Below are 16,378 nucleotides of genomic sequence, written 5' to 3'. Positions count from 1 at the left end.
CGGAGTTTTAGTTTAAATGTTGCACCTAAAGTACAAGTGTAATACCCAAACTATGCACTAGAAGGCACTCAAGATCTAATAATCAGTAATGTTCTGTTTAACCTCAGAGGACCTGGCATCTACTTATGTGGACATCTTTGTTTTTTCAAAAACAACATATTGTTCATAATAATAATACTAATAATAAGAATAATAACAACAATAATAATACTAATAACAACAACATATATATAATATTCATATTATATAAATATAATAAACATAATAATCAGATATTTTTCAGTTCTTATATTTATTGGTTACTCCTTTGCCCAAATAACTGAAAGAAATCTAAAATGCAAGCCCAACCAAAACTCGGGTCTTAAGAGATTAAAATGTATTTGAAATCGACTTCACTATGAAACTACCAAAGTTAATACTTAAGAAGATTAGGTTTTTTTGCTTTGCAAGTTTTCTGAACATTGTTTAAATATCCAAATAGGGTATTATTTCAGTAAACTCGCCAATAAATTGATCTAAACAATGGATTTATGCAACTTCAAAATTCTATTTTTTATTAACCTATTAAAATTTTGTTTTGTCTATTTTTTAGAGGGGAAAAATCATTTTTGACATGTTTTGAAATACCATACATTCTATGAATCAGGCTGTGAATAATACATGTATTTACTGTCCTGCAAAAAAGAACAAACAAAAAAAACCATTGGAATATAGACAGAAATAAAAGTAAAAAGTTTGGAGCTACTTAAATGGAACATCCTGGCTCAGAGTTTCAGGAAAAGTAACTTTAAGGAAACAAACTTTTACTAAACTATCACACAAGGCCTGGATGAGCAGAATATAACCACTGAGGAATGATGTGCAGGACAGCGAAGTTAGATTTCCACTCTAGCAGAAAAAAAATATAGATTCAACTCCAGTCCAAATATTCTTTCACTACAGATATTCAGATAATGTTTCTGTATGTTTCTTGCAAATAAAATGTTTTTCCACAGGTGAGGGGAACATTTCTCGTTTTTAGTGGAGCAAAATATTACATGTTTTGACATTAGAAAGTAATTTACAATCCTCTGAGGTGTATCTCCTTAAGGATCAAAGTGTCTCTGTGTTTTTGTTCTACGGGGTGATACTATCAAACTGCAATAATTTAAAAGAGAATAGAGTGCCTTTTTTCAAAACATGCAGGTTTCCTGTCATTGTGTCCGTTATTTCTACTGCCTGATTGTTTTCCACGTCTTTTTAAGTGTAGCTTTGGTTTGATGCACGCCAGATGAATGTGTATTTTCAGCTGTTTATTATCGGATCAGAGCAGTTTACTAATGACTCCCCTCCTCCTTCCGCCTTCTTCCTCCTCCTCTCGCCCTCCTCCTCCTTGTCTCGCATCCTCTCCTCTCTCACCGACGGAGCTTGGTCTGTTCTCAAGCCACGTTTCGTCGGACTCTGCCCTGATCTCCAAGTACTTCTGAGCGGCTTCGTGTGCAGAAACCTTATGGAACAAACTTGAACCTGCCTCGGAACTCTACACTCCAACTTCCACTTTCTGCTATAGAATATCTGGACGGGCACTTTACGTTTTTCTGAGAAGTTTGAGCACTTTTCCTGGAGTCTATCAGAGTTTTGGTTACACCAGTGATGTCTCTGGAGAGGAGCCGCTCCGGGACGCACCCGAACAGGTGCCCTACTTTTACTTGACCACAGACTTGGTGAAAACTGTTCGTGCGACACAATACGAGGCGTCTGAAAAGCCCAAGATAGTTTCAAGGTATGGCTTGCGCCCTGTTGAACTGATTATCACAACCCGGAGATGGATCGATCATTCTGGACCACACAGTTTCATGTCGCGGTTTTGACTGAATCATGATGCGGTCTCCACCCCTGAGGCTCCTCTGTTTGTGGCTGTGCAGCGAGGCCATCGCCAACCAACTCCACGGGCATAAAACAAAGACGACTTTCAGTCCTCATTATGAATCCACCGACGCTGGCAGGAATGCACCAAGCCGGACATGGCGCACAGTCAGCGGGGAGGACAAAGGGAGGGCGCACGATGTGAAAGCCTCGTGGCTGGATACTGTAAACCCAGCATCTTCTGGGCTGCTGCGGATTCATGCACCCCAGCGCTCTGTGCGTAAAAGTGACACTCATGATGGAACTCGGTACATCCGAACTGTACTCACAAACGAAGATTTACGCACGGAAGAAAACAACGCCGAGCGGAGGAATAGATGCATTCTGACAGAGGTACTTAAACAAACCCCACATGGACTCACTTGCGGCACCAGGGCGAATGGACACAAACGGCGCCAAAGGCGGAATGCAAAATCCAGCAGGGTGCGGAGTAGCAAGTTGCAGCAGGATGGAACCGGGAGCGCATGGGACGTCCTGCCTGCAGTCATGGCGCAGGAACAGGAGAGGGGACCCTCTTTCGGCCTCAACACCAGCGACTATGAGGACGAGTACTCTGTGCCGGACTTCCCCGAAACGACGCCTCTCTCCCCAGTAAACACACGGACTCGACGCAAGCAGCTGAGGCACCCGTTCTACCCGGTGACCGCGGAGTCTTACGGAGCGTACGCGGTCATGATCACCGCCGCCATCATCTTCAGTGTGGGGATCATTGGGAACGTGTCGGTCATGTGCATCGTGTGTCACAACTACTACATGAGGAGCATCTCCAACTCCTTGCTGGCCAACCTCGCGCTCTGGGATTTCGTCATCATCTTTTTCTGCCTGCCGCTAGTGGTGTTTCAGGAGCTCACCAAGAACTGGCTGCTGGGGGAGTTCTCGTGCAGGATTATCCCCTACCTGGAGGTGAGGGGAGGGATGGGGTTGCGGGAAGGGTGGAGTGTGTGTGTGTGTGTGGGGGGTGGGGGGGGTGGGGGGGTGACAGGTGGGTGCAGGTGTTGTATAAGAGGCGCTATACATCACCATTCAAAGTTTGGGGCCACCTACACAGTTCCATGTTTTACATAAAAACTACCATAACTGCACAAGTGTTTTCGAATCATCAATTAGCCTTTCAACATGATTAGCTAACACAATCTACCATTAGAACACAGGAGTGATGGTTTCTGGAAATGGGCCTCTGTACCCCTATATTCCTTTGAAAGTCAGCCATCTCCAGCTAGAATAGTCGTTTACCACATTAACAAGGTCTAAACTGGATTTCTGATTCATTTAATGTTGTCTTCATTGAAAAAAATGCATTTGTTTTTTAAAAATAAGGACCTTTCTAAGTGACCACAAACCTTTGAACAATAGTGTATGTTGATGCATGCAAAATTCCAACCAAACACCAATGATACAAACAAATCTAGTATTCAGCTTCAGAATTCATATGGAAGATATTTTTAAACAGGTTCACATTTTTATAACTCTGTCTTTAAACAATAGTCCAGTTCCCACATTTACATTGATGCAGGCTTTGCTTGCAGTAACCGTCTGCCCTGTCCATAATGGATAGTAAAGAATTCATAGGAAGAGACACAAACTGTGATTAAATGAGTCCTGGTGGATGGGAGGACACCTAAATATGAACCAGGAAGTCCTGCTGGTGGGACAGATGAGTGTATTTAAAAGCTGATTTGACACCAAGAAACTGTACAATGCTTTATGACACTCACAGACAGGACTTGGTGGAAAATTAGCACAACTGCAACTACTTAATCATCAGTAGCTGTCCTTGTGAAGGTATGTATGAAGTTGGCCAAGATATATTATTTTCCAGATGATGTCACACTGTGGCAAAAGTTGGGAAGAATGAGAGAAAGACCATTTTTGTTGAAGCCTCAGCATTAGATGCATTGACAGAACTTGTCAATGCGTCCTAATGTGTCTTCGTTAAGGGTGAAGGGGGACAAAATCCCACGTCTTCTGCAAAAGCATGTCTCCAAGTTCATCTGAAGTTAATATGAAGCATTAGCAGTAAAACAGTGTGACTTTGGAAGATCTCCATAAGGTTTGAAGCCAAACTTCTCTTCACGACAGAAACCTGCAGTTTATGTTTTCATTTTTAAAAATACCTCAGTCTAAACTGTTTTGTAGCTGAAGAAAACAGAAGTTATTAGAGTATTACTAAACACAATCTGGGCTTTTGAAGCTTCTAGCATTAACATTTAAACCTGTCTGCCCATAAAAAAAAAACCCACAGGCTGTTAGTGCTGCTTTTTTAGAATCAACAGTCACATCCCATTGTGACAGCATTTTCTAGTGGCCATATGCCAAGCACAAAACAGGAGGTGAGAAGATTGTAAAGCCACTAAGTTGGTGTAGGCAGGAGGCTGAGGTGGGTGGATGGGCCGACAAAACACTGGACTCCCACATAGTAGATAACTCTTCATTTCCAGCTTTAAATTATTGCTTCTTTTCAACATGATAATCTTATGATCTTAAAAGTGTGTTTATTGTTCTAACCACAGTGATGAAGGTCTTACACTTTAACCCAAACTCTGATCTTTCCCGCTCGATGACCAAACAGGCCAAACATATCTGTGCTCTTTTGCATCATATGGGTCATATTCAGAGGGAAACTAACAATCTAATTTCACTTGGATAATGATATTTTAAATGATACTTTACAGTACAAATCTTACTAAAGTCATGAATATGAACATGTGAACAGGACACACTGGAGGAGAATTAGGTGGACAGTCACTCCAGCCTGGATTTAAACCAGGTTTAATGTTGCTAAATGAAGGGAGAGATTGTTAATCTGATCAGTGTCACATAAGGCTGCAGAAAACAAGCCAACACAAGCTGAATGTGTGACATCTTGCAGACCAATTAGACTGAAGGTTTGAGATTAATGAAGACTCCCTGAGACTGAGATTAGATGACAGTGACGCCCCTCAGTTTAAACAAGACAGGAAGGTCTGAGATTAGAGCTGGATATATTTAGAACATTTGTTAATTTAACTTAGCTGAATCCGATAATTGTCGACACGAGTTTCTGTCCTTTCAGTTTGGGAGAGGTTTTCCTAGTTTGAGTCCCTTAGTTCCAATGAAAGGAAATGTAGTAAACAACTTCCATCCATCCATCCATCCATCCATCCATCCATCCATCCATCCATCCATCCATCCATCATCTGTACACTGTTTAATCCTCTTTAGCCTGGACAGGTCAGCAGTCTATCACAGGACTACAGATGGAGACAAACAATCACACTCACATTCACACCTACGGACAGTTTGGAGTTACCAATTAACCTGATTCTGTTTTTGGACTGTGGGAGAAAGTCTGAGTACCCAGAGAAAACCCATACATGCACAGGGAGAACATGCAAACTCCATGCAGAAAGATCCTGGAAATGCCGGGACGCGAAAAGGGGGATCTTCTAGCTGCAAGCCACCAAGCCACTTGTTGAAATAACGGCAAAAACTGTATAATTATTGGTAATCAATGTATTTTTTAATTTTTCTTAATTTGGCTAATTGCCTAAAATTGAAATATCGGCACCGGATTAGCATGTTTGCAACTCATGACAGTGCCAGACCTGTCTATGTCTAAGCTTAAACTCAATAAATATGACCTTTTGTTGTTAGACGTTACATACTGTAGTATGTAACGTCTAACAACAAAAGGTCATATTTATTGAGTTTAAGCTTCTTAGCAGCCGCATCTTTCTTTGTTTGCAGGAGTGACCTACATGACATTAATGACATTTACTGACAACATAAGCTGTCTTCTTTAATTCTTTTAATTGCTTTCTTTCTTTTGTATTTTATCACATACCGTCCCTCAATTTCTTTTGAAATTAATTTAGCTTCTAAACCCTTTTTTTTTAAAACATACATAATGTTGTTGTTCTCAACATACTCAAATTTACACATTTATGTTGAAAAAATATATGATTTTCTTCTTAGTTTTATTACAGCCAAAAAGCCAAATAGAGTCAAATCTGATACTGGATCTGTAACTACTTTTCTTATTCCTTGGTCTTTTATTTGTCTAAATTAAAAGTAGACTGATATAAAATAGCACATTGAGATTGCTGCTGCTTTAACTGTTTAATGGACTGTAATCACACTAAACAGCAAGAGGATTAAATCTGAAGACTGCTGTGATGGGTTAATACCCAACACACATAACAACACAGCCATGCTTTCATCGCTACAAAGGATTACACTGACTGACATTAATTCTTGTAGACCTTAAACCTAATTGTACCACCTGTCTGACCTTTTTCCCACCCTTAAACCTAGTCTTCATTACTAAAATGTATCATTGTACGTTGTGGTGAACACCTTTACTGAACACCATTACTTCCAAGCCTGCAGCAGCCCAGTCTCACAAAAGGTGTAACAGCTATGTGGCGGCTGAGACTCAGGTGGAAGAGCAGGTTGGCCAATAATCATAAGGGTGGCGTTTTGATCATCGGTCTCTCCACATGTTGAAGTGTCCTTGGGCAAGACACTGAACCTCAAATTGGTCACGATGGCAGGCAAGTACCTTGCATTGCAGCTCTGGCCACATTAGTGTGTGTGAAAGGGTGAATAAGAAAGACATTGTAAAGTGCTTTGAGTAACACTAAAATAGAAAAGACACACAAGAAAAATTAATCCATTTCCAAAAAAAAAAATCATAAAATTGTGAGATGCCAACATTTTTAGAAGCAGTATCGAAAGCTTTTCCTCATGGCAGTAAAAATCTCTGAACGTCACATTTGATGTTTTTTCTGTAGTTTGTTGTTAAAGGCTATATTTCAACCCAAACCATGATCTTTCCCTCAATCTAACCTAGTAGTTTTTGTGCATAGGTATTTTTGAACTGTTATCAAAAGCAAACTGCAGCTAAACATGAAGAAGAAAAGCACTCAGAGAGCACAGTACTCTTGTCAATACTGTTCATTCCCCCATATGGCATTGTCAGAAGGTTGTTGCAAGAGGTACGGACCCGTACCCGTAGCCTGTGGACTACGGATACGGCACTTGCCATTTGCCAATCAGATACGCGAGATCTGGTCACGTGACTCCCGGTAGACGCTAGCGGTACGGACCCGTAGCATCGGTACTACAGGTACAGACCCTAAACCTGACCCTAACACTAACCCTAACCTTAACCTTTGCTTACCTTTCAACAGTTTGCAGTGGTTAGCAGCTTCTTGACTCACGAGACTCGCATACGGGTCCGTATCTGTCTGGCAAATGGAAAGTGCCGTATCCGTAGCCTGGTACGGGCCCATATCTGTAGACACTACCTTGTCAGAAATGCAGCATTTTTTTTGTAAAAATGCAGCATTTGTTTATTAGTTTCTGATGAAAAGAAATCACGGCACCATAAAATGTAACTATGTATATTGAGGTACACAACAAAATGGCCTTGCGCTAAGCACAGGCATGTGTTATGCATGTGTATGTTATGTACGGATACTGAATCACATGACCTAAATATGTAGCAAGTGGCGGGAATTGATGGGACTTGGAAACACCCCCTCAATTTTTTCCATTGTTTGTAGTATCATTTCCAACGGATAAGTCCTGATAAGTCCACAGCGGTGGATTTGTAGTAGGATCATGTGATTATCAGCAGGCAGCTGATGTAGTGTTTACTTGTTGTCATAGTTACAGTGACAGCATGCGGCTATCTGGCAATGATACAGAAGTCTTTAACAAATCTGTGGATCCAGCCTATCAGCTACATCACTTCCAAAATCTAATCATTTGGTCCTTGTGTCATTTCTGACCTTCTCTGAAAATTTCATCCAAATCTGTTAGTCCAGTTTTGAGTAATGTTGCGAATAGACAGACAGACAGACAGACAGATGGACAGACAAACCAACAGCAATCGTCACTTAACTCCACTGTGTTCATTGTCCTACTTGGGACTCTGGTCTGCTGACTGAAGACGGTTAACACCATGACCCTCACATAACCGACTCGAAATATGTTTCTGGTTGATGTTAAATAACAACAAAAGAAACAATTAAATAGAATACTTGAGATCAATAAAAACTAAATCTGAAAAAGTGCAATAGGAAAAAAATAGTGAATAGGTTATGAGGAATAACATGAAAAGTATGTGCCTCCACTAAGGAGATAGACAGTAGCCACAAACTAAAACAGCAGGTCTCCTGCACTGAATTTCTGAAAGTTTATGTCCAGTGGTGTGAAGGATGACAGGTTGTAACATGAATGTGGGTTGGAATATTTCCATACCATTCATCCATCCTATCCCAGCTGACTTGGGGCGAAGGCAGGAGACACCCTGGACAGGTCGCCAGCCTGACGCAGGGCTCCATATACAGACAAACAATCACACTCATATTCACACCTATGGGCAACTTAGAATATTCAATTAACCTCACCATGTTTTTGGATTGTGGGAGGAAGCTGGAGAAAGACCAGACAAGGCGAAAGTGCTAACCACCACGCCACTGTGCAGACCAGGAAGAACTAATCATGTTGAAGTTTTTTGACGCCAGAGATAAAGTGTTGGACAAAGGACCTTACAGAGAATGCACATTAATATCAGAGATACAGCAGAGACTGTCAGTCTGACATACAGTGTAACACGCACCGCTGCACTGGAAAAACCTCTGGGTCATTCCTGATGTCTATTTTCAGCACGAGCCTCTTTTGAGACAGATAGCATACAAATATTGTGTAGTCTAAACTCAGTATTAGTTTCCAAGACTCAGATGTGTTTATGACCTTAAACTGAACTCAGAACCTCATGTTTAATGATGCTTAGCTGGATCCGGTCTTACTTTCACCCTAACCAATTCTCTCGACCTATTCTTGAAATGTAAAGTCGTAATGTTTATCTCAGAATATGGTATCTCATATAGTAATCCTGAGGAACATATTACATGTTTTTTTTTATACAAAGACTGACAAAAGAAACCTTCAGTGTACCAAGTTAGCCAATAACAGGGACAACAGAGCTGCAGATTTTTAGGCAGCCTGTCATTCAATAACGGAGTTGCATTGTGTCCTCCCACCATATCTACTGATATCTAACTTCATACAGCATCTTACTGTATTTTATGTAATATTCAAATGACCAGTTTTATTTCTGAGGTTTGGTGATGTTTTCAGTTAATTCCTGTTAAAAACAATGTTGCTGTTTATGTTATCTTTATCCTCATTCTTTGCTCTAAATGCTGACAGCAGCGACGTGTGTTACGTATGTTGCGTTTCTCCATAATGGTTATTATCACAGTAATTGCTTTAGTTATGTGCTGTATCAAATTCAGCTTTTGATATCATAAATTGTTCAGTTAAAAACAAAAAAAACAAAGCAAAACTGGTTGAAAATCTTTGTAAAAATAAAAGAATGAATATATTGTTAAAAAGATTAAGAAAAAGATATCAGAAATTCAGATTTTGGTCTTAACTCAATTCTGTCCAAACAACAGTTTGTTTCGATTGTATGTTGTTGCATTTTAGTTTTATAAATACAGCAACTATTCACCTCATTCAATCATAAAACACATTTGGACTGAGATCTTTGTCCACTTCATGTCATGGAATTATCATTCCGCCAAGGAACGCGGCGGAGTTATGTGACGATTGACGTCTGTCTGTCTGTCTGTTAACGTTGCTCAAAAACGGATTAACAGATTTGAATGAAATTTTCAGGGAAGATTAGAAATGACACAAAGACCAACTGATTGGATTTTTGCAGTTATGCAATTCCGTGAATTCCGTGACTTGTTAAAGATTTCTGTATCATTGCCAGATAGCGACATGGTTACAGAGAGAAGAGATCAAGAAGGTGGAGGATTTTAAGTACTTAGGGTCAACAGTCCAGAGCAATGGAGAGTGTGGAAAAGAGGTGAAGAAGCGTGTACAGGCAGGCTGGAACGGCTGGAGAAAAGTGTCAGGTGTGATGTATGATAGAAGAGTTTCAGTTAAAATGAAAGGAAAGGTTTACAAAACTGTGGTGAGACCAGCCATGTTGTTTGGTCTGGAGACAGTGTCCCTGAGGAAAAGACAGGAGGCAGAGCTGGAAGTAGCAGAACTGAAGATGCTGAGGTTCTCTTTGGGAGTGACCAGGATTGGATAGGATCAGGAATGAGTACATCAGAGGGACAGCACACGTTAGAGGCTTTGGAAATAAAGTCAGAGAGGCCAGACTGAGATGGTTCGGACATGTCCAGAGGAGAGAGAGCGAATATATTGGTAGAAGGATGCTGAGTTTCCCACTGCCAGGCAGGAGGCCTAGAGGAAGACCAAAGAGGAGGTTTATGGATGTGGTTAAAGAGGACATGAAGGTAGTTGGTGTGAGAGAAGAAGATGCAGCAGACAGGGTTAGATGGAGGCAATTGATTCGCTGTGGCGACCCCTGAAGGGAAAAGCCGAAAGGAAAAGAAGAAGAAGAAGAAGCCAGATAGCGACATGGTGTCACTGTAACTATGACAAGCGAACACTACATCAGCTGCTTGCTGACTATCACACGATTGCGATCCTACTACAAATCCACCATTGCCGACTTATTGGGATGTATCTGTCAGAAATGATACTAGGAACAATTAAATAAATTGTGGGGGTGTTTCCAAGTCCCATCATTCCCTCCCACCCACTACATATTTAGGTCACGCAATTTGGTATCTGTACATAATGTACACATGCATAACACATGCCTGTGCTCAGTGCAAGGTCATTTTGTTTGTGTGTACATCTATATTAAATGACCACATTCTATGTTGCCGTGATTTCTTATCATCAATAACTAATAGTTGGTTTGCAAAAAGAGGCCCCCGCACACTGTCCAACTTGCAATATATCCTTTATTGTAGTAGTGACGTTTCGGTACTAGACCTTCATCAGACAAACATTTTAAGTCCATGAGAAGCCATCTTAAATAGGGAGTGGTTGTTCCTCCACAGCCAATCCCATTCACACATGCACATGAAAGTCATTAGCCCTAATTTAATACAAAACACAGAACAATTAATAACAAACAAGCATAGTGACTGGCTAAGCCCAGCTCCCAAAAGGAACATGAAATACTGTTAAAAGAATTTTATAATATCCTTCAGAGGCTCAGAAATGTATATATATACAAAGTTGAACACAATCAACAGGTCATATGATTAGATAAACCTCATGATATATGTGCATATTTCATATGTATCCAGAAGTAGTTAAAACTAGACAGGATCTTCCACTCAAATAGGACATTAAAATTCATGCTTCAGCACAAGGTCACAGAAACATATTTAACAGCAGTTCATCATTTAAGCCCTTTGGGGTCAATGTTTGGAGGGTATAGATCCAGTAAGCCTCACGCTGTTTTAGTAGCTTGTCGTGGTCACCTCCCCTAAGTGGCGGGTCTACCTGTTCAATGCCACAGAAACGTAAAGAGGAAATGTCATGATGAGCATCATTAAAATGTACGGCCACGGGATAATCCCGATCGTTCCTACGTACAGAACTTTTATGTTCACTTATCCTATGTTTAAGTTTTCTTGTGGTTTTTCCCACATAGGCCAGACCGCAAGGACAGCGTATCAGGTAAATCACATGTGTAGATGCACAGGTGATAACACTGTTGGAGGAACAACCACTCCCTATTTAAGATGGCTTCTCATGGACTTAAAATGTTTGTCTGATGAAGGTCTAGTACCGAAATGTCACTACTACAATAAAGGATATATTGCAAGTTGAACAGTGTGCGGGGGCCTCTTTTTGCAATCCTCATGGTCTGTTTTTCCCTCTTCGCACCTGTTTTTTGATAGATGTGCGAAGTGTTTACCTTTTATTGAATAACTAATAGTTAAAAGTTAAATACTGGTTCAAGCAGCAGCAGAAGTGCGAACATTAATTTCTTACACATTGTCATTGTCAACATAACAGCACTTTACTAATGTTTAATGTTAAATTCAGCTCAGTTTTCTTTTATAAGTAATTGACAATGGCAACTGTATTTATTTATTTATTGTATTATTCACTGTATTGTGTCATTGGATTTTTTAATTTAGTATATTTCATTTTATTTTAAGCGCCTGACCAGGGACAAAGACTGTAAATTAGCTGAAGCTAGACGTCTTATATGCATCGTATTTTCCCTTTCTTGTGGCAATGTTGTATGTATTCTCCCTGCAAAAAAAACATTAAAATAAAATAAATAAACAAATGCTGTATTTTTTTGGGCTACACAATGATGTAGTGTTTAGCACTTTCGCCTTGCAGCAAGAAGATCCCCGGTTCAAATCCCGGGGTGGGCCTGGGCTCTTTCTGCATTGAGTTTGCATGTTCTCCCTGTGCATGCTTGGGTTTTCACCGGGCACTCTGGCTTCCTCCCACAGTCCAAAAATATGCTGAGGTTAATTGATTATTCTAAATTGCCTGTAGGTATGAATGTGAGTGTGATTGTTTGTCTATATATGTAGCCCTGCGACAGACTGGCGACCTGTCCAGGGTGTCCGCTGCCTTCGCCCGAGTCAGCTGGGATAGACTCCAGCCCACCCCGCGACCCTAGTGAGGATGAAGCGGTGTATAGAGAATGGATGGATGGATGAATGCTGTATTTTTACAAAAAAATGTTGCAGTTCTGACAATGCCATACGGGGTAATGAAAAGCTTTGGCAGAGTACTGTGCTCTCTGAATGCTTTTCTAGTTAGGGTTGTGATATTGCTCTTTTCTCTTCTGATTTATTTTTTCAGAATAAGATAAAGATGGATTACTTTTAATCTGAAATGATCTTTTCCCCCCAGGTCGCGTCTCTTGGGGTCACGACCTTCACACTTTGTGCTCTGTGCATCGATCGTTTCCGTGCAGCCAGCAACGTGCAGATGTACTACGAGATGATTGAGAACTGGATGTCAACTACAGCAAAGCTGGCCGTCATATGGGTGGGTGCTTTGCTGCTGGCACTGCCTGAGCTGCTGATCCGACAGCTGGTCACTGAGGATGGCGACCCGCCAGACATGACGCCGTGCGAGCGCTGCGTGGTCCGGATCTCCACTGAGCTCCCAGACACACTGTATGTCCTGGGGCTCACCTACGACGGTGCACGTCTCTGGTGGTACTTCGGCTGCTACTTCTGCCTACCAACACTGTTTACCATCTGCAGCTCGTTGGTCACTGCTCGCAAGATCCGCCGGGCAGAGCGAGCCTGTGTCCGTGGGGGCAAGAAGCAGATCCAGTTGGAGAGCCAGATGAACTGTGCCGTGGTGGCGTTAGCCATCCTCTACGGCTTCTGCATCATCCCAGAAAACATCTGCAACATTGTCACCGTGTACATGGCGGCCGGCATTCCCAGGAGAACCCTGGACATCCTCCATCTGGTCAGCCAGTTGCTGCTCTTCTGTAAGTCTGCCGTGACGCCTGTGCTGCTGTTCTGCCTGTGCCAGCCATTCACCAGAGCCTTCCTGGACTGCTGTTGCTGCTGCTGTGATGAGTGCAGTCCAGCTCACTCCCCCACCACTGCCATGAGTGATATCGATAATGAGTGCACCACCACTGAGTTGGAGCTGTCACCGTTCAGTACCGTTCACAGGGAAGCATCCACCTCAGCTGCCTACTCTGCCGTGGGAACCCACTGCTGAGGACAAAGGTCAAATGTGTTAGGTGGAGCTTCATCTGATGTGATCAGGACTATGTTTAGTAGACATAGTGTCATTTCCTAAGCAACCCAAACTGTTGAACTGTTGTGTTTGCTGGTAGATAGACTGAGCACACTACTGTCCATCCATTCACTGTTTACAGAGTTTCTGTATTTGAAAGAATACAGTCAGTATTAGTTTTTGACAATTATTTTAGTTTTTCTTTTTAATTAACTCACCAGTATTTTTTATTGAATGTGCACTCGGTTGTACTTTTTGTTTTTTGTTTGTTGTCACTGTGTGTAATAGAACCTGAGAGCAGACATGGCCGCTGATAATTTTTTTTAATGATTTGACATCATGAAACAATGCGATAGAAGAATTTGGTAAACTTTATTTTATGAATGGTAACTTTGTAAGAAATTCCCTTAAAAAAGAGAAAATCGAGAATATGTAGAAGTTATTCAGTTTCCTTTTAAACAGTATTACATTTGCATCCAAAACATTGTTTTTAAATTACTTTTCCTGGATACTGTATCTTCCAAGTAATTCATGCCAAATGTTGTTGTTTTTTTTCATTGAAAACTTAGCTGAAAATTATCAGAAAACTACAGACCACAAAGACAAAGCGTTCCTTGAAATAGTTGTGGTGAGATCACAACTTAAAAAATAATCTCCAACCGCGGCTTCTGTCACATTCAGGTTTGTTCTTCTGGATGTTCTTGTTGGTTTCCTTCTTTCTTTGTGTTAGTGAGCCAGTGAAACTTGCAGTAATATATCAAAAATGGTGGTGACTCTGTCTTGTGTTTGTTATGAATCCCTATTGGCTGTGTGAGCGTTTCCTTCGTCACTCTGTGTTTGACAGCAGAAATCTCTGTTCAGCCCGTAATGTGATAAGGTAAAGAATTATTGGGATTTTTTTGTTTGTTTTTTCTGGCCACAAGAAGTTGTCACTTTTATTAAAACATATTTTACAATAGATCTTTCTGAATTTAAAGAGCTGATTTATTTGTGTGGCGATTTTCCTCACAGTTGCCTCAGTGTGGTCTCAGAAGAAGAGGGCAAAAACCAAATGTGGACTCACATTCAAGCAAATAGGAATTGGGAGCCCTTGTCACATAATTCCTAACTTTGTGGTAGCACTGACAGAAATTAGGAAAAGTGTGACAGAAATTTCTACTACTGAATGATGATGCTGTGTTTAGATGCTATAATTCAGACCGACTAAGTGGGAAAAACTGTTCATATCATTTGTCATATTCCATGTTTTAAACAGCAAAATGTCTGCTTTGGAAACACGAAAAGCACTCAGAGAGCATAGTACTCCACTAAAGCTGCTCAGTCGTATAAGTCTGCAGCGGTCGATTTGTAGTAGGATTGCAATCATGTGCTTGTCAGCAGGCAGCTGACGTAATGTTCACTTGTCATAGTAACAGTGATGCTGTGCTGCTATCTCGCAATGACACAGAAATCTTTAACAAATCCGTGGATCCAGACTACAAGCCACATCACTGTCAAAATCTAATCACTTGGTCCTTATGTCATTTCTGACCTTCCCTGAAAATTTCATCCAAATCTATTTTTCAGTAATGTTGCGAACAGACAGACAGGCATACACTGATCGTCACATAACTCTGCCGCATTCCTTGGCGAAGTAAAAAGACCCCACAAGTGTTTACAAATGGGCAGTACAATGGCTTCTACTCCTTTTTATCAGGTAATTACATCCAGCAAAGTCAAATATTTCAAATAAGTGAAACAGTTTATTCAGTTTACAATGAACAATACACTGTTTATATCAACTTTCATTTCATTAATGAGCTACTAAATTCCAAGTCTTTGCAGCTTTCAAATAAAATTACTGGCCAGTGTCAACCTCATAATCTACCCACAGGTAGGAACCCTAACTGAACAAACCCCAACATGCACAACCAGTCACACTAACCTTTTCATACATGACTTGTTCGCTGATTTGAGAGAGTTCAAACAGTGCTTCACCACATACATCTGAGAGTTTTACAAATCCAAATCTTGGTTTGCATGTTGACAATTTAAGGAAGAGGCCTTGGACACAGCACATGATGACTTGAAAGCAACACAAGAGGCAAGAGGACACTTAATACCACATATCAGATGAACATCCAAAGTTATGTCAAGGTGTGATACGTCCTGATGTAGTAGTGGCACGGTGCTGAACACCAGTCATAGGGCACCAGGCACCTCCCACCAAAACTGCACTGCAACTGAGTAGACAATACAGACTAGAGAGGAGAGGACAACAAATGCCATTTTGATTTAAAGTGGCCTCTTGATGTCCTCAAGTGGCCTTTTCTCCTTTATTGCATCACCAACAACAACATAAAATTCAATTCTAATGGCATTTGCAACAGAAGCTGGCTATAGATACACTGCATCACCATTTCAGTGATTATTCCTGAGATGTCCCAAACACAGTATCTCAAAATAGCAAAGGATTCCTGGAGAAATTAAGAATCCTGACTGTATTCGGGCCCTGTCATTTAAAAACCTGTACAAATCAAAGCTCCTCCAAACAACAGCAACTGCTTCAACTACAACTTTGTAAATGATGAATTTTAAACATGTGGATTACAGAGAATCTTGTTGCATAGTCTCTCCTCATATGTGAATTTAGTAGTTCAGTTTGAGTAAAATCATGATTACTGTTAGAAGGGTGAGAAACGTCCAAATAAAGAAAAGAAGCCGAGTGACAGTCATCACTGCTGCCCGTCCGGAAGACACAGGCACTATTGTTTGTACAGTTCAGACTCAACATGTCTTCATCCACTCAGAGTTAGAGTCAGTTTAGCAAACAACTGAACCTCCTTCAGGCATGGACAGACAGATGCCAGGACTGAAAAATCAGTGCAGT

The 16,378-nt window shown here is 40.9% G+C and overlaps 1 protein-coding gene across 1 annotated transcript; it reads left to right on the top strand.

Moving 5' to 3' along the window:
* The first annotated feature begins 1,105 nt into the window (after positions 1-1,105).
* On the top strand, positions 1,106-14,469 carry LOC110964757 (prosaposin receptor GPR37). The gene is made up of 2 exons (XM_022213568.2): positions 1,106-2,808; positions 12,658-14,469. Exons 1-2 carry the CDS (start codon positions 1,858-1,860, stop codon positions 13,489-13,491), a joined length of 1,785 nt encoding a protein of 594 aa, XP_022069260.1. The 5' UTR covers positions 1,106-1,857; the 3' UTR covers positions 13,492-14,469.
* The last annotated feature ends 1,909 nt before the right edge of the window (positions 14,470-16,378 follow it).

This window comes from Acanthochromis polyacanthus, chromosome 8 (genome assembly GCF_021347895.1).
Source record: "Acanthochromis polyacanthus isolate Apoly-LR-REF ecotype Palm Island chromosome 8, KAUST_Apoly_ChrSc, whole genome shotgun sequence".
NCBI lineage: Eukaryota > Metazoa > Chordata > Actinopteri > Pomacentridae > Acanthochromis > Acanthochromis polyacanthus.
Note: the sequence above shows the minus strand (reverse complement) of the source record. Positions and strands in the feature narration are given on the sequence as shown.

Coding starts and splice junctions, on each gene's coding strand:
- LOC110964757 (XM_022213568.2), top strand. CDS start 1,858: ATGATGCGGTCTCCACCCCTGAGGCTCCTCTGTTTGTGGCTGTGCAGC. Junction 2,809..12,657: donor GGATTATCCCCTACCTGGAG/GTGAGGGGAGGG, acceptor TTTTCCCCCCAG/GTCGCGTCTCTTGGGGTCAC.